At 41.4% G+C, this 24429-nt stretch overlaps 2 protein-coding genes across 5 annotated transcripts in view; one reads left to right on the top strand and one right to left on the bottom strand.

Moving 5' to 3' along the window:
- Positions 1 to 509: 509 nt before the first annotated feature.
- CIAO2A (cytosolic iron-sulfur assembly component 2A) lies at positions 510 to 9234 on the bottom strand. Of its 2 annotated transcripts, XM_075713985.1 has the most exons (5): positions 9044 to 9234; positions 5311 to 5475; positions 3508 to 3557; positions 2086 to 2131; positions 510 to 971 (listed from the first exon to the last, which is right to left on the bottom strand). In XM_075713985.1, the coding sequence occupies exons 1-5, from the start codon at positions 9168 to 9170 to the stop codon at positions 874 to 876; spliced, it is 486 nt and encodes a 161-aa protein (XP_075570100.1). In that variant the 5' UTR covers positions 9171 to 9234; the 3' UTR covers positions 510 to 873. The 2 variants fall into 2 exon arrangements, with proteins under 2 accessions (XP_075570100.1, XP_075570099.1); XM_075713984.1 differs by lacking the exon at positions 3508 to 3557 and having other exon boundaries at positions 932 to 971; positions 9044 to 9211.
- Positions 9235 to 10069: 835 nt separating this feature from the next.
- The window catches only part of SPG11 (SPG11 vesicle trafficking associated, spatacsin), a 36283-nt gene continuing 21923 nt past the window's right edge, over positions 10070 to 24429 (top strand). For all 3 annotated transcript variants that reach the window (XR_012831210.1, XR_012831209.1, XM_075714415.1), the window contains exons 1-17: positions 10070 to 10281; positions 11319 to 11503; positions 12303 to 12530; positions 13294 to 13492; positions 14060 to 14197; positions 14898 to 15361; positions 15617 to 15762; positions 16835 to 16967; positions 17333 to 17488; positions 18786 to 18964; positions 19139 to 19315; positions 19798 to 19869; positions 20290 to 20417; positions 21089 to 21267; positions 21751 to 21958; positions 22489 to 22692; positions 23629 to 23735. Coding sequence is in view for 1 of the 3 variants with exons in the window: in XM_075714415.1 (XP_075570530.1) it covers positions 10070 to 10281; positions 11319 to 11503; positions 12303 to 12530; positions 13294 to 13492; positions 14060 to 14197; positions 14898 to 15361; positions 15617 to 15762; positions 16835 to 16967; positions 17333 to 17488; positions 18786 to 18964; positions 19139 to 19315; positions 19798 to 19869; positions 20290 to 20417; positions 21089 to 21267; positions 21751 to 21958; positions 22489 to 22692; positions 23629 to 23735 (3115 nt within the window). In the remaining 2 variants the exon portion in view is untranslated. The remainder of the gene's footprint in view (positions 10282 to 11318; positions 11504 to 12302; positions 12531 to 13293; positions 13493 to 14059; positions 14198 to 14897; positions 15362 to 15616; positions 15763 to 16834; positions 16968 to 17332; positions 17489 to 18785; positions 18965 to 19138; positions 19316 to 19797; positions 19870 to 20289; positions 20418 to 21088; positions 21268 to 21750; positions 21959 to 22488; positions 22693 to 23628; positions 23736 to 24429) is intronic.

Below are 24429 nucleotides of genomic sequence, written 5' to 3'. Positions count from 1 at the left end.
CACAGCTGCAATGGACACTAACCCTAGGGAACTTCTGCAGCGCGGAAACGTGCGGCAGCCGGCAACATTACGGACGCCCCAGATGAGATGAGTGAGGGAGCAGCAAAAAGAAGCAGGGCAGTGGGAATCACAGGGATGAAGGGCTGTGGAATTCTCTCACCTTCCACGCTGCGGGTAAGTCATAAGAAAAAGCAGGATCAAACTGGCAAGACCTCGTCCACAGGAAAACTTTACCCCCAGGATAATTATAAAGCAAAGCCTGCAGAGTCAGAAACATGTACTTACAGAGGAAAAAAGCAAATATTTAGCAGGATTAGCGTCCCAGTAAAAATCTACCTTGTTCTAGTCCAGTCCCTTGGTTCCAAATTCTTTTTCTGAATTCATTTCAGCTTTAAGGTGTTTATCAACAACGAAGAAGTTGAATGAAATGTTTCCTTCTCTAACAGAAATCTAAACCTAAGCTTAAAGGAAAAAAAACAAAGAAAATTTCTGAACTCACAAAGCAGCACTTCAGTACAAGAATCTGTTTTATTTTTACAGTGCAATGATTGAAACAACGTAGAAATTTACCTTGCAAAACTGAATTTATATCACAATGTCTATCAGAAGGCAGTACATAGGTGTTGTTTTGTTCTTAATCATAAAATACTTCTCTGGACACCAGAAATTACAAACTTTTAACACTATACACTTCACTTTATTTTAGAGACTAATTAATCATAATTTAAATCTATCTTATAAACAATTTCTTTTAAAAAATATGTGGACGATAAAAAGAACTCAAGTATTAAGCTCAAGGCCTTGATTATTATTATTTTCTTCTTTTATTTTAAGAAATGTATAAAAATGATAACTCTGTGGGTATTACAGCTACTAGTCAGGCTCTGTAACACACTGCTCCACAATTTCACGCAAGTTTGGATTCTCCATCGCAGCCGCTACTCTCTCTTTGTCATTGATTTGCTTGTTGACTGCAAAACGTCACATGAAAAGTGAAGTCAGAAGCAGTTTGCAGTGGTACTTTACACATACTGCACCAGTAACACGACAAATGCTAGATATCATACTGCAGCGAAGGTTTCCCAAAGCTAGTGAACGGCCAGCTCAAAGACTGAGAAAATGCTGCTGTACAGTAACGGTACATTGTGTCAACTTTCTTTTCAATTTTCTTTTTAGGTGGAAGATATTATTTGCAGAACATCCCAAACTGAAATTTGTACAATAGCCGGTAAAGCACTCTACAGGCAGACATTTAAGTTGCATGGCCTAGACTAAGGTCGTGCCAGACACAATAGAAGGACAACAAGACAAGAAGAATATGAGGGTGCTCAAGAGCCAGCAGTCAAAGGACAGAGGATTAATAGGAATTTGGGAACAAAGGAAATGAAAGCTCAGTCACAAAAAAACAACCACCAGAAACCAAACCCTTTTGTTACTCTTCCAGTTTAGGAAAAGAATCAAGATGCACTAATGACACGTCTTGAAATCAAGCGTGAAATTTGTGACAAATTAGTGGTCCAAGTTCTCCAGGTTCAATTTCTATTCATTTAATCAAAAGAAACGATTTTCCCCATACAAAGATATCTAATGCTTGAGAACAAAATGCGTGGGACATTGCCTGGACAAGGGCTTTAACAGCTGCTTAAGCCAGTGATTGGCTATAGCTCTGAAAGAACTTTGATGTCCTGCAAGGTTTACTTTAAACATTGACTGAGATGTCAGTCATCACTGACTGACGAGAAACACAAATTTTTATTATGATGATGCTAAGATAGCAAGATCAACCAGTCAGGAAGTTCTTCACGTTAATTATTCAGCAGCACAGTAGCAACTTCTTTTGTTATAAACACAACTCAACACCTGCAAGAACTGTGGGGGTTTTTTTGCTTAAAAAACCCAAAACAAGAAGCATATGTTCACAGTACCGATACAGCTTCTGAAGCAGCCTCAACTACATGTTTCATGTTCAAGCTTTAACAGTGTATTCATTTCTGGAAAGGATAGCAAGGTGGGGGAAGAAAAGGACTTCTCAAAAGAACGCAAACACACAGTGTAAAGCTGCGCTCATTCATAAGCTCTACTTACTGTCTTCTTCAGTGGAATGTGTACCTTCAGATATGTAGATTTCCAGCTAGAGGAGAGATCATTAATGTTAGATGCATACATCAACAGTCAAACATATTCATTACTGGAAGAAAAAAAGTTGTATAATACACATACAACGCATGCAATTCATACTTTTAAAAATGTTCACAGACAACGAAAAGGGATCAATTGCAAGAGCTGATCTTAGACTTCCCTGCGGCACCATCACAAGACAACCTCCCCCCCCATTTCAGAGGCCCCAGTAATCTTTCTTCAAAACTGTGGAGGCATTCATTCCTCACTAATACCAACTGCTCTCGTGAAAATGTAATTGCAGTTAGGCTACTGGAAACAGAGTGGAGAATTGGCACTACTTCCCCAACAAGTTCTCTGCAGGCCACAGTTCTGAAACAATTTGTTTAAAAGCCAGCAGAATTGCAAGTGTCACTTTCACAGGCTAAGCACTCTTGAAAAGACATCCTTGGGAAGAGATTCCTACTGAGATATTCCTAATAAGTTTCGCTCAATGATGAGAATCACAGATGTTCTATTTGAAAATGGTAGTGTAATGCAGTATCTATTTCCTGCATGGGAACAGATTATAAGACTAGAATTGAACCAGACCTAAATCACCTTAATGCATGTAACAGGCCTGGGAAAAACAACAACAACAAAAGCCCTCACACATGTTGAGCTGCAGGGAGATCTCATAAAACTGACATCCCAAAGGGAAAGCAAGTAAACAAATCCTATGCCTTTTGTCTTACCTCACTGAAGCTAAACCTATTTGTTACCATGTGTCCAGCATAACAAATCACCGTCTACCTAATTTTCTAGAAATGCAAGTCTCACTTTACACTGTTTAACTGGAAAGATGAAGCTAGCAACTATAAAACCAAAAAACCCAACAACAACAAAAAAAAAAATCAACACCAGAAATCCTAAGCTAATGAATTTATGCTTTAAATTATTTCAGGCAAGTTTCAATAGGTCTATAAAAGACTAAATTTGTCATTAAAGGTCTACTCTTACTTCCAGCTAAGACCCAAACAGCTTTCTTTAAGGATATATTAACCCCCCGTTTCCTATCTACTTTCTTACACCCCAGCAGCACAGCCAGGGCTGGCCCTGTTAGGGACAGTATATGGACCAGGGTCAGGCCCCAATGCAGTTCCAGTTTTGAATTCTGCAGTTCTTCTAAACTCTAATGAACCTGTTCTGAAGTTTTGACTTCCTAGATGATGCATACATAAAGTAGAGGAACTCCCTTAACTGGTTTCTAACTGATGAGAGAGCATTCTCTGGCTCTCAGGGCTCACTCGCAGAGGGCTGGTCCACTCGATCCTGCAGCACGCACTCTTTCAAAGAGAACTTGGCACACACTCACGTAGTTTAACCGAAGTTCCAGAACAGATACTTTACCTTATGTCTAAAAGGCAAACATCTCTGAAGTTTTATTCTTAAACAAAGGCCTGTTTAAACAAAACAGATAAGAGATTTTCTAGTAAAAATCAAGGTTGGAGATGCATTTTCAGAGAATCCATATTTAACAATCAAAACACACCGGTATAACTGGCAACCTTCTTTTGTATTCGGAGCAGCACAAGCCACAGAGGAGACTAAATAATTTGTAGCTTGACCCTTTGGCCGTGCCTTCTCAGTTAAGCTCATACCTGCCTTGCAAGCTTAGGAGGTCTCTGGTCTCTAAAACACCTCCTAGGAACACTAAATACAGCCAAATCCCTCCATTTCCAGCTTTCTTCTATGTTTTTCATAGAGCTTCCCAGCTGTCACTGTGACTGCATCAGTACCGAGAAGAATGCTTGTTTTGTTTTCTAACATTTGTTAAAAAAACAGTGTAAATTGCTTGAAGAACACAAGCCTGCAATGACTTCGTCGCAATTCAAGCTCATAACTTCACTGCTTAATGCCTAACGCACAGACTGAGCGGAGGAGTGCTGTGGTTCATCTCTGGGAGCGGGATCCAAGTTTGGGGACACCCCTACCACTAGCCCATTGCAGCTTCCCCACAAGGCCTGGCTCTGCGATGAGCTGCGCACGGACAAACCCCGACCGCAGCCCCAGCTTGTCCCCAGGCTGAGCCAGCGGTAACAGCAATAGGAAATACTCCCTGGAAGAACAACCAGCTTACAGCACTCCATACAGATGAGGAAGTTTGGAAAAAAATACCTGCTTACTGCCTACATTCTTACATACGCCCCAACTATTTAAAACAGTTACCATAACCCTTTCCTGTAACAACAGCATGAGGAACTGTGCTCCAGATGTCACACAATACCGATAACAACTGCACGATCAAACGGACATCAAAGACCTGGCTGACATTTAAGCGCTGAGAACGCGATTAGCACGAAGTTTAAGATTTGACACGTACATCGTTGATCCTCGGGTTTAAGCCTTAACCCACTGACATTCCTAACAGGGTCAAACCATAAATGAATTCTTGCTCTTTGGCATGCTAATGCTTCACTATCTACGTTACTTTCTACATGAAGCTGCAAAGGTTTACGTGGGCATAAATACAGGTACTTCTTCATTAAATTAAAGACTTCCTTTCCCTTAAAATACACTGAAAATCTGAGTATTGATATATAATGGTAAGAGTTGCTAACCTTAGTACATTTAAACAAATCATTTCAGAGATCTCAGATGTGATTTTTCAGATGTGATCGCACCACAAATAATAAGGAAGGAAAAAAGCAAAATAAGCCAGTGTAGATTCTCATTCAACTTAATTGCTTTCAAGCTCCTAACAGTCCAGAATTTTTTTTGTATTCTTGGATTACGTGTGGAGTTTTTGTACATGTGTGGGAATGGAGAACAGTCCATAAGGTAAGGGAAAGATAAGGGAAACAGTCATAAAGTTTTAGCATTTTTTTTTAAATTTAAGAGCTGACAAAGTTTTTAGTTTAACATTACTAAAACAATTTGGAAAATATAAAGAAGGAATTCTGTACCACCTCCCAGTAGATTTTTGAGAGCTGCTCTTTGAAGAGTTTCCCTAACTTGATAAAAACAGACGGATGTCCCCACAGTTCTTCTGGTTTTTGTTTGTTTGCATTGCTAGTAGGGTTCTCAAGATGAAATTCCTGGTCAAACCGCTGGCAAAGCAACACTGAATTTTAACTAAGACTGATGTTATTCTGACAACCTAAAACTAACTTAACACCCATTGTTACAGATTTAGTGAAACAGAAATCTTACCAATGAGAGTAGCCAAAGAGCAATGAGGTACTGTTGGTGTAAACCTGATGATAACCAGATACTCATCTTCACCTATCTCATGCACTTCAACACAGCTTTCCGTTACCACTTCCAGTTCTTCTAAAGTATTAGGTTTCTCCGGGTCCCGGATAGTACGGATTATATCTAAAGCAGAAGACAAGTGACCAACAATAAAGTAGCTTTCCTGAATTTAATAAAAGGTACTTTTATTAGAAATCATCTTCTCAGCATCATTTATTTTGCTCCTCTTCAGAAAAGGCAGAGCTGTAAATATCAGTGATACTTTATCACACAAATTGCTTCAGAACTGGGCAAATTGAGGCATTTATTGTTCACCGTGCACATATTTTTCACATTCCAGTTCTAAACTCGCTGTTATTTTTTACAATCCCATCACAATAAAGAGAAATCAAAACATGCCTGTTCAAGGATATGTATTACCTTCGGAACTACTGGTCATTTAATATTAGCCTATCCAAAAGATATACGTAGATGTTGTATTTCAGATAGGTTTGCTTGCCTTTCAGGTTTTTCAAAATCTAACATTAACAAGACAAGCCAGATTTCCTTCTCATTTTCTTCTCTCTGCTTCCCAGCCTGGGCCTCACAGATAAGATTTTGAAGCCACCTTAAGGAAAGACAATACAAAAATAACGCACTAATCCATATTTCTCTGTATCAACAGTCACTCCCTTAGCTTGCGAAATGTGGAGATCAACTAGTTTTAATATACCTGTATAGAAAATGATAAGCAGCATTGCCTTTTATAGAAGCAACGTGTTCTGGATTCGCTTAAGGAGGTTTCATCGTAGAATGGAACAGAAGTACATTTATTGTTGCTTTTTCCATAGCGCAAAAGGTTTTAAAGTAATAGTCAATAGCTACAATATTTGATTATAGGGCACTGAAAAATAATGCACCAGAGAGTATATGAATTCAGTAGATTTCCTAAGAGCCTGAAAAAATAAGTCTCTGCATTTCGATGTATTTGCTGAGTAATGTAGCACAGAAGGAAAGGCAACAAGATCTGCAGCCTGTTCACGTCGGTGCCACGTACATGGCCTAACTTGAAGAGGCACTCATTTTGACAGTGAAGGCCAAACCCAGGAAGTTCCCAGCTGTCACCTCTCACTCGCTTCTGCCTTGTATGCAGTTGTTTGCCCCTTAGAAATGCAAGTACAAGCATCTCTGGTATAAATAAGGTAACTAAAGGGATACAGGTTAAGATCACTTCCAAAAAAAAACCAGTTAAAAAAGAACGGGGAGGTATTTTTGGCCAGCTGTAGTGATTTTCTTTGTAGTGTAGCCCTACCAATAGCGCTACTACAATAGCTAACTGTATTGCGAAAGCAAACGTGACACCAGTCTTTGCTATGGCAAATTCCTTCAGTCTAGCTTCAGCACAGACCCACCCAGCTCTTGAGAGCTGCAGAGCCGCTTTCAGTGCATTCCTGCCATTGGGCTGACAGCCCAGCCTCTCAGCAGGCATCACAGGCATCGTACAGCGTGCCACTAACATTGCTATATTATTTCCAGGCAGGCAGGAAGCAGGCAGCCAGTGGGCAGGAATGGTAGTTCGTTGTCTGTCTGGACTCCATCCGTGCAGGCAGACCCTAAAGCCTCTGACCTGTGAGGGAGGAAAAGACTTATGCATGTACAGTTGGATAAGCTTTCATTCCTGGTACTCACCTCACCTTCTCAGAACCTCTCACCCTCCTGCAAGGGCTACTCAAACTGCTCTCAAAACCTAGGTAAACCCTTCAGCAGGGCTGGGAAACGCTTGCTGTCCAAAGTAAGTTGTCATCACTCACACCGTAAAACAAAATTTGGTACGAATGAGAGAACTTAGCCCTGTTCCCTAATTTCCAGGGAAGCAGACAATTGCTTGAATCATTCTGAAGCCCCTAGCCTCTGTTTCTCTGTCTACATCATAAGGATATGATGCTGCTGAATTACGAACCTAGAAGACACAGTAGATGCCACCAGGCTATTTGTTCCATGTTCCCAAAGAACTGGTAACTGTCCCCTCAGTTTCATTAGGGATCATGATGAGTAACAAGCAAACAAGCTGCCTAGCTTTATTAGAATGCTTTCCAGCAAACAGATTAATAATCTCTTTTGTCAGACCACTAAGAAGTATTTTCACCTTTTTTCCATTGTTCGGTCTCCAGTATCACTTTTTGCTTTAAGTCTTAGACAACTACAGAAGTCTAGCCAAACAAACCATCTCAAGGAAAACAGAAAGACTTCTTAAAGAAAATGGTTTTGATCCTGCCACATCTAACCCCATTTGATTTTAAGCAGGGGAATTTTCACTAAAATGCCTTTTGATGTTTTATCCATAAGAATAGAACAGTTCAGTTGGAAGAGACCTACACCAATCACCTAGTCCAACTGAAATTACTTTGTATTTACGTACAACAGAAGTATCTTCACATACACATTTCCGTGTAATTTCTGATACATTTCTTCCTCTGTTTTTAAATTTTATCCTCTTCCTTTGTGAAAAGTCCCACTTGAAAAAGAAATCAATTACTTCACCAAGCAGTGAGAGGAACACTGAAGTTGATTTAGTTCAGCAGTACTTCATGGATGTCTCTGGTCTTTTAAATCTAAAGTTCTACAGACAGATGCTTTAGTTCTGCAAAGATCATGCGCAAGCACAACTGTACGGATGAACTGAAATCAAGAGGACTACGTACACGCTTGAGGTTCATAACCTAGGTTCTTACCTAGAACCACTGATGTTTTAAAGTATCTATATTTAAACATCTCTCAAGTTTTAAAATTGAGCTTGTTTGACACTGTTTCCTCTTTTAGTCTTTTCAGATAAAACTGTGTACAGTGCTGCAGAAAATCCTCACACTACTCCTAATTGCCTACAAAATAACGGTGCCTTGAAGCTTGACAGTGTTTTTGCAAGCCTCTGAGATCCTACATGCAGCATTTCCAGAGGTGAAATCTCCCCATATTTTACAAAAACCTCTGTCATTCAGCAACAGAAATTTCCATTTTGCTGGACTAAGTGGCTGACCTTTCTGGAATGACTCGCCTTTCCAGGTGCGTCCAGCCCCTCTTCTGCCTAAGGTGAGGAACCGCTAAGGTAACTCCCCGCGGAGCGGGGGCCGAGCAAGCCCAGCAGCCGGCCAGCCCCTTCCCACACGCTCAGGAGCTGGGAAGCAGCAGCATCTCCCACCAGTCCAGCGGTGGCTCAGGACAGCCCTCTCGGCGCGCTCCTTGCTCGGGATCCATGGCACACGCTGCATCCCAAGGTCACAGCATCCGCCCCATCTCCTGGGGCTGGCGGTGTGCTTGGGGAGAGCTAGCGGGCACCCAGGACAGGCCCTCGCCCTTCCCCGAACGCTTCCTGGACTCTGCAGCACCCCAAGGGCAACCCCTCGCCACCCCACCTCCCTGGCAGCCATTGCAATTCCCAAGCAAGCCAAACGTACTCCCCCCTGCCCCAAGAGCACCTTCGCCCCAGCCCCTCAGGGACCCCGCGCACTCAGCCCCAGGACGCTGCTCCCGGTCCCCACGGAGGGCTGGGCAGGGCCCGGCTTCCCCCGCCTCACGCCCGCCGAGGGCGCAGCACCGGCAGCCCTCAGGGCCCCTCAGGGACCCCACGCTCCTCACGACCCCGCCCCGCAGCCCCCCGCAGGCCCCTCGCCCCAGGCCTCCCCGAGGGGCGACCCTTGAACCCCACGACAGTCACCGTAAACCTCGAGCGCCTTGTCCTGCTCCATGGCCTGGCTCCGGGGGGCATGGCAACCCCTACGCAGCCCGGAGTACCGCAGCACCCTGCTCAGCGTGTGCGACAGCAGCCCCAACACCAGCGACATCCTCCCGCTCCGCCATGGGAGAGCGCGAAACGGACCCTGGCGGCCACCGTCCGCCGCCGCCGCCAGCGGGAAGTTCCTCGCGGGGGCGGGGCCTCGCCACCCTCGACCCCGCCCAGAGGCGGGGACTGTTTGAAAAGGGCTCGTGGGCGGGGTCACGGCGTGGATGCCCCGCCCAGGGGCGGGGCGGGGGCGTGGTCAGCAGCCGGCGGGATTTTGCTGCCGCGGGATGGGGTGGGCGCTGCCGGGGGTCCCGCCGCGCCGCCCCGCCGTTGCTGAGCCCCCTCGGGCAGCCCCGGGCAGCGCCGTCGGCTGTGCCTGGGTGCAGTGGCGCTGCCGTGGCGGCGGCAGGCCTGTCCGCACGCACACAAACACCCCCGGTCTGCCGGACCTAGCCCCCCAAAACCCCACACTTTCCCAATAAGGGTAGCAACCAAGCGTCCAAAGGAGCACGACGGAAGGAGCCGCCATGATTTACGTCCCAAGCTAGGGCGGCAAGCTTTAGTAGGAAGAGGCACGGGCTGGATAACGGGAATTAGGGCTAGGTTTGCTCTAGGTTTCCAGCGTCCTCCGCTGTGCGCAGAACCGTGTCCCCCGGTGCTGCGGTGAACGTAAAGGCCCCCGGAGGCGGTCGCCTACCCTGGTCTCGCCGCCGGCGGGGAGCGAAGGTGGCGGCAGCGCGCTCCCCTCCCGCCGGCCCTCACCAAGACTACAACTCCCAGCGTGCATTGCCTGCCCACCCGCTGGCGCTGGGCCGCGGTGCCTGCTGGGAGTTGTAGTCGCGCCACGGCACTGGTCAGCGCTGTCAGCTGACCGGAAGGAAGGGCTGCCCCGTCCAAGATGGCGGCGGGCAGGGGTGTGGGCTCCCGTTAGGCCGGGGGTGGCGGCTCTCCCTGAGGAGGATGGCGGGGGCGAAGCGGGAGCTGCGCGTATTGCTGGCTCCCCTCTCGGGGGAGGCGCAGGGCTCCTTGCGGGACGCAGCCTGGGTCCGGCTGAGCAGGGGCCAGGACGCTCTGGGCAGCCTCCTGGTCCCTGGTGGGATCTACCTGGAGTCCCTGGCGCCGAGCGGAGGCGGCCGGGCCCGGGGCGGCGTCCTCCCGGGAGCCTGGGCTGAGTAAGTGGCAGGGGGCGAGCAGGGGACGGGGAGGCCGGGAGGGGACCCCCGGCGTCGCTTTGCTGTGGTGAGAGGCGCCGGGCAGACCCCAGGGGCTGAGGGAGCAGCCCTGCACAGGCCGCGGCAGGCGCTGAAAGCTGCAGGGGGCTGAGGGGGACTTTCAAACCCTGCCTCGAAAGGGGATGCTGTCCACTTAAAATCCCGTTGCTGGAGGGGACGTTGATTTATACCTACTCATTTGTTTAGTTGTGGGTGTATTCATTACAGTAGGTCAAAAAACAAAAGGAAGAAGAAAATTCGTCTGGTTTTGTCGAGTTGCTAGCTTAAAATTTCGTAGTGCCCTGACTGCTTGACTTCCTTGTCTGCTGGTCAGGGGCAAGCTCTAGTGCGTGACATTCAGTGATCACAAGATGTTTTTAATCTGCTTTAGTAGCTTTTAATGCTGAGTCAAAACCACAGCCGCATTGCATTTCTAAACGTCTGCAGTGTCAAGCAATACCAACGTTGTGACGGTGCTCTGGTCTCCTGTTCGCTCTGCACCACCCTGAGTGGCCTGCTGGCTGTTTCCTCTCTGCCTGCTCCCCTCTCTGTGGGAGAGCAGGTGTGGAGACAGACACCTGAAGAGCTTCTCAGCCCGAGCAACGGGGAGGCAAAATGTAGGGAAATGGGCAATATGCTCTGCTTCTCCCTAGCTGACAGTGCTGGTGTTCCTCCTCCTAAAAGAAGCTGTGAAGCAGAGCATCGCTCACGTGGCACGTGTCATGGATGACTAAAGGAAAGAAACACACAAGGATAGAAACCCCCTGTATTCCTGAGAGGAAGAGAAGTAGGGATTCCTCAAGCGCTGTCTTGCATTGCAGTCTCTGCTGGGGATAAAATATGTTTTAGTATTGGGAGGGGAGGGGGCGGCAGCAGAATCTTTACTGCAGCAGATGAAAATGATACTGTCCATCGTTAGCACACTTCCAGAACTGTTCAGTGTATGAAATGTGGAAAGAGAATAAGGTCAATAAACATACTGAATGTTGTATCTTCAGCTTCATGTGGGACAATACAGAAGATGATGATCTGCAAGCAGACAAGACAAAAATACTGGCTCTTAGTAAAAGTCATGAACTGTTTGTCTATGAATTCACTATAGAAGATGGAAAATACAACCCAATTTCCCTGCACAGTTGTAAGGAAGATACACTTAAAAAGCTCCTTGAAGTTAAAAACATTAGTGAGTAAATTTCAATGTGTATTCCATATTTGAAATTATTGTAGGTCTAATTCTGCTCCACCTAGTGAAACAAATCGAGGCGGTAGGATTGAACAATAGGCAAGTGTCAAATACTCTCACACTGATTTGAAGTGATAAGTAGCAGTATTAATGAACTTGAAAAATACTAGTGCCATTTCTGTATTCAAAGATGACATTGTTAGAGGGAATTAAACTGTTGTAGGGTAAGGTGTTCAGATGATACAAAGTTAAAAATAAACTTTAATAAAACACATTCATGCAACCCTGCTATCTCAGACTTTCCCTTTAATATTGGAACTGATGGGAAGAAAGCATAGAGAGGGTTCCTCACTAATTCTGCAAAAAACTAATTATGTGTTTAACCTTGTGTTCTATGATTGGCAAATGTAGCGTACAGTCAGAAAGCGCAGTCTTTCCAGGACCTAGACCTTTGATGTTTTACATGTTCTTGAATGGTCTCTATTGCTAAAGTATTTTTATTTGCAAAGATTGTAGGTTTTATTTTCAGTGCTGACTGAAATAGTGTTTTGTGATGGTTTTTTGTGTTCTTCATAGTATTTTCCACCTAAAGAGCCTGCACTGTTACAGGAAACTGTTCTAAAATTAATGCTTCTGACACAGAAAGTGAGATTTAAAACAAAACAAGCCCCCACCCCCATCCCAACTTTTATTGAGATCGTAGCAGAGGCAATGAATTTGAGCTGTAATTTTCTTGAGATATCTTTATAAATCAAAAGTGCCAGATCACTATAATCCTAAAATATCCTTAACTTTACAGGTCTGTCTTCAGTTTTCTCTTTGAGGATACTGTCTTTTGAAAACAACAAATGCGTACTTCTGCTCAATAAGTTTATTGTTGTGCATCTTACCTTTCCTGGAAAAGACTCACCCTTAGAGACATGTGACTGCTATACCCTTAATTTGCCTCCGCAAGTTTGGGAACGAATAACAGATACGCACTTCTGCAGGGGGATGCTGTTTCTGTTAGATAGTTCTGGCTGGATTTGTATCCTTTTCAGTAGAGACTAGCTCTCAGATCTGGAAGAACCAAGTTGTTTTTCTTTTTTTGTCAGGGTTAAGCAGAAATTTCTTGAAAGACATTTGAGTGTCTGTTTTGAAGATGCTTTCAATAAAGGGGTTGTGTAGCAAAGTGTTAGTTAATGTAGTAAAAAATGCCGTAGTCGTGTATCAAATGTACGTTCTCAACATGCCACTGGAAATCTGTTTCACACTGGAGTAATGCTTTCAGCGGTTTTGATGTCTGGATCTGTGTATAATAGGCTTACATCTACTGTCACTAGCCCTTCTTAAATAGGTCCTTTAGGAATTATCTACAGATACGCAGGGAATCACAGCTTGGAAACCAGATAACTTCTGTGTTCTAATGAACAGGAGCTCAGACCTGTCAGACAGGTTTAACCTATTCTTTGTCAATTTGTTTCTGACACGTATGTAAAAAAGTGCAATAAAGTCAGGGTACTTTTTCCTCCTAATTATATAACTGCCGACATATATTTGTCCCAGTTCACTTTTAAGTATAAATTAGCTCTTTTGAGATGGCACAAGTTGCGTGTTTGTGCAGCAGCTAGCACAATTTGCTGCTGATCCTAGCTGAGCTTAGAATGCTCTTGTAAAACAAACAATTCTAAATGTCTTGTGCAGAGATTGGCTTGGACCACAAAGTTAACAGAAATTCACCATCTTCCCCTTCTATCTAATTTCTTGTTGGACAATCTGAGACCTCGTGTTTTCTTTGACACTATTTAAAGATGTATTTGACTCTTTTGATGGTGCAAATCTAGCAAACGTCAGCGTAGCGCTCTGCCAGGGAGACGTGCCGGATGAGGACAGGAGTCCAGCCATCACATCGCCGCTCACTGCGGTGAAAGTGTCGCGTGATCTCAGTGTTGCTGTGGTCATCAGTTCTTCCAACTATGCCATCTCTGTGGATCTAAACATGTACTTCAGGTATGTTTGCAGCAGAATTCCTAGATGGAAGTTTTGAGCACAACTAACATTAAAAAGTGCCTAATCTTGGTCCTGTAGTAGTTGAGGTGCTGTCAGCTTTTTGTTTGGAGTTCTGGCTCTGTGGTAGAGCAGAAATTTTGTATTTGTTTAAAGACTGGCCATTATTATTTGCTCTAATTTATGCTCTGTCATTTTAACAAATAGAAAAACTTTGTATTGGACTTTATGTTTTGTCTGGGAAGGTTAGGATATGTGCTGTCAATTAGTGCCAGCGGTGGCTGGTAGCACCTTTTAGAAATACTGTGGGGTATGGGATTGTTAAACTATTCTGATACAGCTTTATGGATTTTGCTTGATAAATTAGGACTAGGTTGTGATTTAGAGGTGGTGTCCACCTCAAAGGAAATAGCATCGGGTTTTGATGGCTTACCTGGATACATTTTTGTGGATGCTGTTAATCTGAGAGAAAACTGCTTTGCTGATAACTCCTGGAGGAGTTAAACATGAAGGAAAAAAAAATCTTAAATCATCTGAGGGAGGTGAAATTTAACGTTTATTTATTTACAGACAGTTCCCTGGGCATTTGCTCTGTAAGAGAGATCCTGAAAATCTTCCCATGAAGCCTCCTGAAGGACTTGATGAGGATGACCTTGCTAGTTCTGACTATAGCATGGAGCTTTTGTCATCGTCGTTCCGCACAGACAGGTACAGAACGAAAATACTTTCTAAAACAGGCTGGGGTTTGCCTCCTTTAGATCATTGATTAATAAACTGCTGATTTTTTTTTAATTATAGTTGTGGCAAGTAAAATCAGCTCATTCTGCTTTCAATCTTTTGAATGTTAGGATGGTGTTAGGAAACTTTACATATGTCATCAAACAGCTTCCAAATAGTAATTACTGTTTCAGGTGTTACCTTTAGTTTGAAGCAGTATTGACAGATTTTTGTATTCCAAGTACTTTACAGTTTGTTGTGTGTTTAGCACAGATGAGTGCATGTGGACTTCAAAGTATTTTTTGTTCAGGTAAAACATTTTAACCGTGTTGTGACCCTTAGTGTTAGAGGTATTCACACTAATAAAATATGTTAATTATAACTTGATCTAAATGTAATAAATACTCAATTCCGGAATTAATTTCATTCTACTTTTTTTTTTTTTTTTAATTGATGGGGGCATTTTCTTAATTAATTCTTTCTTAATGCAGCTGTGATCATTCAACTTGGCTGCAAACAGTATTTAAATAGAAATAAACAGGGCATGTTAAGGTTAAAATGCAAGATGCTGGATGGAATCTATAAGCTTAAAATGCCCATTATTTAACTGAGGAAACCTCAAAGATTTATTTATTGGCATTGTTCTTGGAGTAATGCCTGGTATTATAGGTAATTTCTTCCTTCACCCCAGGTCCTGGAAGGCACACTTATCCTCACTATGTGATACTGTAAGGAGAAGACGACCAGGTTCTCCAGATTTGGTCAATGACTTGAATTTACCTTGGTATCAGTTTTTTACCCATCTTGAAGATCACGATCCTGAAATCTATGAAAATTCTGAGAAGATGGTGGCTTTTGTTCCACGGGCTGTTGCGGGGGCCCCTTCCAAACCATTACAAAGCAATGGTACAAACCTCAGCGATGCAAGACAGCAATGGAAACAAATCCCCGTAGAAGCACCACAAGAAGTGGTGAAACTGGAGTGTAAATTGGTAACTGGGGTTAAAGCCCTGTTTGTAGTATTAACAAATGACAAAGGATTGACTCTTGCTCTCTGGGATTTTGAGTCGCAAGATGTGACGTATTACCACTTTGGCAAAAATAGTGTTTATGTGGATTGCAGTGAAGACGTGCCTTTATGTCTACTTCTGACAGGTGAGGGGGTGGGTTTATATAATTGTTCTGATGCAGACTTCTGATAAAAGCTTTTTTTTTTCTTTTGTAGTGCTCTTCTTTCCTGTCTGCTTGGCTGCTGTTGGCTAATTTCTAATGCATTCTTGCCGAGGTGAAATCCAAATGGAGCCACTGCAGCTTTGCGTCATTATTTTGGAAGAGAGACAGTAGATAGAAATGTTGGTGTGTAGCAAGTTGCTTATATATTTTTAATTATGGTTTGATTCTTTTATTTAGAGCATGGTCTCTCCTTAGTTCTGTTTGGTTTAACTCAGGAAGAGTTTTTGAATAGATTGATGATCTATGGCAGCGCTGGAGTCGTAGATTCTGTTTGTCATCTCAATGGATGGGAACGATGTTCAATTCCGATACATGCACTAGAGGTAAAGAAATGTGTTTCATGTCTTACAGATAACAAAAATACTTCTTTAAAGTAATGAATGCAGTTTAGCAATGTTAATGGTGTTTTTAGACAGAATTAAAAGTATGCCTCAGTAACCTAGGGGCAAAAAATAGTGGTTTAGTTATTAAATAAACAATAAAAAACCCAAGTAACCCAGATGAGTAACCCAAGAGAAGAAATACAGCAACAAAGTTAATGCACCATAAAAAAAAGAATTAAACTAAGCAGTGCTCAAAAATCCCTCTTAATTGGATCCACAAGCATTTTTGCCAGTTTCTGCAGCAGTTTTTGTCATCTTGCAAAATGTCAAATATTAAAATAAATCCTTGGAACTAGATTTTTGTTTTTATCATACCACTCTTGTAAAGCCAAGAGGAGCACTTAAAGCTACCAAATGTTGCTTGGTATCCCTTAACAATAGGCAATAAAATATTTTTAATGTACCAGACCACGAAACAAATCTCCTTGTGTCTCTGCAGTTTTCCAGTGCTCTAGTTCTACTTGTAGATGACGGAGATCCTTGTTTAAAAAAGATTACTGTTCCAGAAGTCTGGGGCTCTGTAACAGCCTGTCCGCACCGTCACTCAGTACACTGTCAGTCTGTGTTTCCAGTTGTGTTTGGAGGGAGGGAGCTTGGATGCATACATTTGGTAGGGTTCTCTTGGTTTTATTTGAAGGGTGTGATGGGAAGTGAATTGATGGGCAGGAGGGTCACAGCAAATTTTCAGTTGCTGTAAGCTTATTCAAAGTCCTGATTCTCACAGTACTTATTGTATATCCCAAATCAAACTCTATAATAAATTGCTGAATTAACGTTCTGTCTCTGAAGATACAGGGCAGGGTTTCTGCAAAGGCTATCAAAGGAGCATGGCAGGTAATGAACAGGTCACCTTGTTATTTCAGGCTACAGGTGTTGCACACATAGTTCAAATGTCTTCTTTTGTTCTGCATGTCTACTTTGTTGCTGAGTATGAAGCAGAAATACTAGCAGTAAGCGTACCATATAGATTTTGAGAATACATGCATAATTGTTCTGCTGTATGTTTGTCTAGGCAGGTTTGGAAAATCGTCAACTAGACACAGTAGACTTATTTTTAAAAAGCAAAGAAAGTCTTTTCAATCTGTCTGCACCCTGCTCTGGACCTGAACAGTCTACTGATAGTGCATCCCAGTCTTACCTGAAAAGTAAGTGAAATACTTTCAGCTACGCAGAGGTTTAAATTTAATTGCCTTTCTGTTTATGGCTATGTGTTTGTAAAAACAGATTGAATCGCCCATGCTCTTGTATGTTTGGATGATGCTATATTGCAACTTCTCTACTTCTGGAAAATAAGAGAGAAATGGTACATACTGCATGCGTTTTTTTGTTGTGTTCTGCTATTGGCATACGTATTATAAGCATTTTGATGTGAAGGCAAAGCATGCTACATATACTGTTTGACACATGTTAGAAGATTTTTTAGCATACCTTTATAACTTTTAACTTAAATTTATGTGATCAGTCATATGGTAGAATGCAGATGTTTTAACTTTTTATGTCAATATTGCAGATTTGGAAGAGCTGAGGCCAGCTTTAAACTTGCTTTGCTCAGCGATCAAAGAAAATGATATGGAGCCTCACAGTAAACATTTTTCTGAGCAGCTACTAAACCTGACGTTGGCTTTCCTTAGCAAGCAACTTGAAGAGATTTTTGTGCACACAGAGGGTAAGATTACTCATTTTGAATCATATGTAGTAATGTAATGTGTCATTGTTCGGGTAAGTAAGAACAACTAATGCTTTTTAGTTAAAAGCCTAAATTTGCCTAGCATTAACAAAAAATTTGCTAGAGTTAAGTGAATGAAAGATGTTGTTTAAGGGGAAACATGAGAAATTAATCTGAATACAGTGTCTGTGTTAGCTCAAACAACTATGATCAGGCTCTTGGATCAGAGAGGATTCTGTCAACAGGATCATTCTGGGATGCATAAGAATGGCAGCATGGGACTTTGAGGCTATTGCTGGAGACTTGATGGTAGTGCAGTTAAATGGCTTGAGTTTAGCCCTCAGCTGCTTGTTCTTTTCTCATGCCGCCACTTGAAATATTCTGGCACAAATATTTATGTGGCTGTGGAATGGAATAGACTAGTTTAAGAAACTGATACAGCTGAAAAAAATAACCTACCAGGTTATTTTTTATCTGGAGCACTTCCCAGTCCGATTTACTGTGTGGCAACGCAGTCACACATCCCAGTGTAACCCGAGGGGTGGCACAGAAGCAGGAAGCAGTGTCTGATGGGGGTTGCAGACTGGATGTGGCGGTGCATGGCTGCTTACGCTGGCACGGTTGCTGAAATGTTGCTCTTTGAACTACAGCTGAAAAAGTACAAGAATAGAGTAACAGCTACTAGTGAACTATTAAAATGACAGAATTCCAGAGGACAATTTTATTTTGCTAGAGAGTGGGGTGACATGTCCCAACATACAGTCTGCTGTCCTGCTGCTTGGGTCTGAATTGCTGTCTCAGTGATGCTTTTTAGTCTGTGGACCAAGAGGCTATACATGTTAAAGCAGAACCGATTTCTTCTGATAGTAAAAGGTGCAGACCATTAACTGTTAATCATTTTTTTCTGCATGATTTTTAGTACTCTTTGTTTCTTACTACACGAATGCTATGTTTAAAAGTCCCTGCATTTTAAATGGGACTTATCTGACTAATAATTGGTTGGATTCATAAAAAAATTCGGTTCTCATTTACTTGTCCCTGAATGGGAAAACACATCAATGAGGACAGGGGGACCTCTCTGGAGCACCGGTAGGATTGTGACTGTATCCTGACAGTATGCTGATAGTGGTGGACAGTATCAGTACCTGTCCAGGTCAAATTGCAATACACAGCTGTGCTCTTTCCTCTGAGCTGTGCTCTGGTTATTAGGCAGGAGAATGCATTCAACATTGCTAAGCATTAAAAAGTGCTGTATTGTTCATTTCTGTTTAACTGATATCTTGGATGCTCTTGACAGAACCTGATAAACTGCTGCAGAAGGCTGCAGATATTTTAACCGATTACATTATTAAACTTAGAAAATTTCTGAGAAAATATCCTCGACCACAAATAAATGCAGTACAGACAGAAAGTGATCTTGATGATGACCTGCCTGCATTAGAAGAAAGCCACATGTGGGAAAAACTGACACCAGAGGTAAAAATGAGTATTCCATTTTTCACTATTCTTATTAAGTATATTTAAGGAAATTATTAATATGGAAATGTCTTTAAACTGTTGGGGGAAAAAAAATCAATATAGGTGTTATAAAGATAGTAACACTGAAGATTAATGAGATCAGTTTGTTCCATTTTTTTCCGCCCCTTTTAGGAAGTCATTGCTGAGGCCATCTTAAGCAACAAAATGCCAGAGGCCCAGGCCTTCTTCCGAATGCATCAGCATCCTGCTCAAAGTCTTCAAGTATTTATTCAGACAGGTTTGAATCTGGTCTATGACAGTCTTCTGAAGGACAATACCAGAGAGGCCTCAGAACTTTTGAGAAATATGGTGAGAGGTATTCAGTAAGCATGCTGATAGTTCTTAACACTTCTTTATGACTAATGAAATAAATGAATGCTAAGAGTATGGGGAGCGTTCAGGTGACTTGTGGATGTATTTATTCTACCCCATACATGTATTACAGTGAAAATAAGCTTATTTTAAAGAACTGCTTTGATCACTCATGTACCTTCAGAATGCTGAGGGAGCCTGTTTATGAATGTGTATTGACTGATGTTATGATCAGCCAAGTGTAAAGGTGATTCTGGCAAGTCAGGTATTAAAGGGTGCACATTTCATATCCAGTCATGCTGGAGACATCACGCAGATCACTGGGTTATTATGACATTTCTAGTAACTGGTGAAGCAAATATCACAAGCATGCTTGTAAAAGGTTGTGTGCTTTGGAAAGCAAGCAGGTGCATTTATCCTGTCAGTGTACAGCTGCATTTGTGCAGTTGGTGTACAATGAGTATCTTCTTTTTTGTTAGGGCTTTGATGTGAAGGAGGAATTGCATAAGATATGTTTCTACACAGTTGATAAACATGTACGAGATTTGTTGGTAAGTGTAGAAAAGGCTTTTTTTGTCTAGCTGATGTTCTCGGGTCTGAAGTCTGATGTGTATTTATGCTGAGAGAAAGCATTGTATTGAACGCACTTTCAGAATGGGAACAAACAGGTTTTGTCCCTGCATCCTTGCAGTATAGTTGCTGAAACATGTCATTGACATGCCTAGGTTCTTTTGTATTTGCAGTTAAAGTAAAAATGGGTTAAAATGTCATTTCTTTGTTCTGTCTCTGATCTAGTTCTTATCTGCTTGCACACAGTATGAGGTCCTGGCCCTCTTGTAATTTAAGTGTATGCAGCATTTTTTCCTGCAGTTGGTTAACTCTTTACACTTGCATGATCGTTTACATCTTTAATATATATTATAAGTAGATAAAAATTGTAATTGGAGGTAATACTTTAATTTGAATTAAAGGTGAAAGTTTTACAAGAAGAAAATTATTTTTCTGAAAAAGAGAAGAAAATGATAGACTTTGTGCATCAGGTTGAAAGCTTCTACTCGGAATCCCTCCAAGAAAATAAAGAGATGCAATCTCTTTCCAGGTAATGTGGGTTATCAGCTTTAATTACTAATTAATAATGTTAATAGGATTTAAAATATGCTGGCTTCTACATTCTGTATGATTTACTGCACTGACAAGTCTGGTCTTCTGTAATTTCATTAACTTCACACTAGTCTTCAGTTGCAGAAATAAGGGTCAGTGTGGGAGATGGTTACTTTTCTCATTAAAGTAACAATTGCTGTCGTGTTTTTTCCACAGTAAGTCATGACATACTGTCATCAGTGTAACAAAGGTTTTCTGTTCCCGTCATCATCACCATAAACAAAGTATTTTTAATAAAAAATGATATTACTAGAATTATTAATCAAATGAAACATGTTCAGCTGGAATGTTTGCTCTATTTTTGATATATGATATCCATAATATAGCAAACTAAAGTAACCTCTAAAAATTATTTTACAGTTAAATAATTGTAAAAATGTTACAATACTTATCATCTGCTATGTCAATTTTGGAAAAATGAGGTAATTGTTTGCTCATTGCTCTCATATGCACTCTGAAACTTTTAGCTGAACTAAGTCCCTCTACCATTTCCACCTCAAAATGGATTAGCAAAATTGGTTGACCCTTTCATCATCTTCTATTTGTTAGATTGTGGACTGTTTTTTAAAAGAGTACTAGGAAACCTCATAATGCAATACTTCATTGCAGTTTCAAGAACTGGAGAAAGGAACAAGACTTTTCCAGACATACAGCTGTTCTGGACTCGTTGTTGAATTGTGATAGACGTCAGGTTCACAACAGGAGAGTGAGAGTGATGTTGAACTGGGCTCAGTGGTGGGATGAGCTTACTCAGGAAATGATTATTCTCCCCAGAAAACCACGCCAAGGCAAGTATTCTGGTACTAAGAACTTAAAAGAAATGGTGAATTAAAAATCTCTTTGACGCAGTATATTGCAATTGTGCAGCAGTGGCATTGATAGAACTACAGTTGTGTGCTATCACAGTAGGTCACTTATTTTTTGACAGTGAAAATGGGCAACCAATGTGTTTTCATCCTGTTGCGTTCTGGCAGGGATCTGTGTTTTTCCTGTAGAGAAGATTTTGGAACTAGTTGAAAGGGACTTGTCTAATGCATGGCCACTTGTTGCAAATGTCGTGCTCTGCTATGTTCTGTAAAGCTTATTACAGTGTAGTATTACATTTAGCTTTTCCAACATAAAGCTCTAACAACCTGTAACAGTATACTTAATCTCAGCATCATATTTGCAACCTTTTGTTAAAAATATGTACACGTATAAAGAAATGTCAGTATTTCCCTAAGTAGTATTTGTTTGTGCTAATTTCATCACTTTGCCTTTTTGAAACACAGAACTCAAGACATGTAATCCTGAGGTTCTTTGGATGCACTTGACAGCCCAGCATGATTGGCTTAATATTTGTTCATGGATTGAAGAATCTGAGCCCAACCAGACTTTGTGTGGACAAGCTAACTGGCCCCCTCTTACTCCAGACATTATTGACCGGAACATGTTATGTAGTAGCTATATGAGAAATGATATATTAAACAAGCTGGCTAGGTAGGTGCCCTTAATGCATTATACTAACTTTCTATCTTATGTGAAGCCAAAATCAGGTAGTTAGAGAAGTACATGTTAATAAAACCTTTGATACGTATTAATTTTCATAGTGTATTTAGTGGCCTTTTTTGAAACAGCACAAATCCATTAATAAATTTCATTTTAGTCTTGTACTTGCACTTTCCGGTATCTGAAAACAGTAAGAAACATGAGAGCAGTAGAAATCCTCTATCAGCCCTTCGATCTTGCATGGTGATTATATTCCTGATACCCATTTTAATGCAAGGGAGAAAATTCAAAACACGTAGCATTTCACTCCTCATGCCTCGTTCTCTGCAGTGAACTGTAGTAACTGCGATATTGTTTAGGCACTATCAGACGTATTTTGGCATGTTGTGTTTGGCTCAGTAGTGAAGTAATCCCCTAGAAGGAAAGGTCTGCTTTATAATTTTGAACTGAAACCACCCTTCAGAACTTGTTAAGGAGGTAACTGTCTAATTGGTGCATATGCTTTTTCTCTTTTCTGATAGAAATGGAATTTTTGTCTGTTCTGAGTTGGAAGATTTTGAACTTCTGCTCCAAAGACTGTCTTACCTTGGGGGAGTACTGCAAAAGCCTCACCCTGTTCCAAAATACAGTGCTGCAAGCGGTTTGGACTTCCATGCTCGTTTCGTCCTTTACTGTTTAGAACATAATTTGCAGTATCTGTTATACACTTACTTAGACTATTACAGGTATGAATGCTTTTCATCCCTCGAACCTCATGCAGATTTAAATATGAAACGCTATTTTAATAGTTGGCAGTAAGAGTTTTCCACGACCCCTCCTGTTTGGTGAGAAAGACTACTTGGGTCACAACGGTGTCATTTAATGAAAAACGGTGGGGCAGTGTGTTAGGTTTCGTGCTGTATTGTAAGCTTTAGTCAGGTTGTCTTGTCAATATTAATTTGTGTGTCAGTCGTCAAAGGAAACAATTATAGTTGTAATTAGTATAATGTTATAAGCAATGCAATCTTAAATGAGCCAAGACAACTTGTTCTTCAGAAACTCTCTCACTTGAGCACAAGTATGAGTTCATTCTTGATACGTTCACAAATAAAGAAATTGCTGGTTTCCATCTAAATTAGGATTAGTTGGGATTTGAAGGAGAAAGCAATATTAGGTATTGGAACTATATGAATATGTTCCACTTAAAGAATATTTTGCAATTAAAATTTCTTAGCTGTAACTCTAATCTAACAGTGTAGGTATGAAGAAGGTAAAAGTGGATCAGAAAAAAACCCAACAAATCTTTTTTTTTGTTTGTGTAATAAATTTTAGTTTGCATAAAATATTAGGACTATGCAGAGTTACCAGTATTTGTGAGACAAGTACCTTCTTTGGACAGTGTTTGGGGTGGTCAGGTCTGGAAATTATTCTTTTGATTTACGGAAGCAAGCAAGCACAGAAACATAATCTTAAATAAGGGAGCTGTCAGAGATGCCGTATCAGCTAAAGCTGTACAGCTTGTAGAGAAGCGTGGTGTGATTTGACTCTTTCATAAGAATGGATGAAATAAGTTACTGTAACACCAGGTCAGATGCTCTTAATTTTTAATGCAGTGTTACATTGGGGCAGAGGATGGTACAAATACTGTATTTTCACTGTGCTGCTACTCATCTTATTTCCAGTTTAACTCCTTCAAATTGTCCTATTTTGGATAACAAGGAATTGCATGAAGTGCATCCCTGGTTTGAATTCCTCGTGCAGTGTCGAGGGGTTGCCAGTAACCCACGAGGTAGGAGTCTGGCCTCGCTCAAGGGGTGGTCTGGTGTTTATGCTGCTAGCTGAGTATTTGGCACAGCTGGGCTTAATTCTCTGCTCTGCTGCAGACTTGGGTTTTTTGACCATGGCAAATCATTTACATGTGCATCAGTTCCTCATCTCTAAAATGTGGATTATAATTCCTACTTAAACTGTACGTAAAGATTTGGAGGCTATAGGTGTGTCAGAATTTTTTTGTGTATGATCGTCGTTGCCCTCAATTTGATTATATTCCTAACAGGTTGAACAGAAGGAGAATTCATAAGAAAATGCATATACTATTAAAATTAAAGCTTCCTCTAGTTCTTGTGGTGCATTTTGACTTCTCTGCCCCTTGGATTATGTGTTTGCTTTTTTGTTGTTGTTGTTATTGTCATTGAAAATCAGTAGAATTTGTGCCCTTAACTCATTTCACTTTTCTTTTAAATAGTTCATCTTTTGTAGAGTCACATGTTAACAAATGATAAAAATAAGCCCAAGTGAAGCTTTTTCAGAAAGTGTGATCAGTATAGGATAAAGAATTGAACCAATACAATGCTAAACTGTGGGACTCAATCCAAATCAATCTGTGTAGGTAAAACTGTGGTTTGAAATCGGGGAAAGCTTGGTAAAATTTAGAACAGCTTATCTGTATTTATAAGTAAATGGAGAAAAATCATTATTAACAA

The sequence above is a fragment of the Pelecanus crispus genome, chromosome 7, assembly GCF_030463565.1.
Source record: "Pelecanus crispus isolate bPelCri1 chromosome 7, bPelCri1.pri, whole genome shotgun sequence".
Classification (NCBI taxonomy): domain Eukaryota; kingdom Metazoa; phylum Chordata; class Aves; order Pelecaniformes; family Pelecanidae; genus Pelecanus; species Pelecanus crispus.
Note: the sequence above shows the minus strand (reverse complement) of the source record. Positions and strands in the feature narration are given on the sequence as shown.

Bases quoted from the DNA above. Each gene is read 5' to 3' on its own strand.
- CIAO2A (XM_075713985.1), bottom strand. From the start codon at position 9,170: ATGTCGCTGGTGTTGGGGCTGCTGTCGCACACGCTGAGCAGGGTGCTG. The intron at 5,476-9,043 runs GTGACTGTCGTG...CTTCTGCTTTAG, and splicing joins CAAGGCGCTCGAGGTTTACG to ATATAATCCGTACTATCCGG. The intron at 2,132-3,507 runs GTAAAGTATCTG...TCTCTCCTCTAG, and splicing joins GTTTGCCTTTTAGACATAAG to CTGGAAATCTACATATCTGA.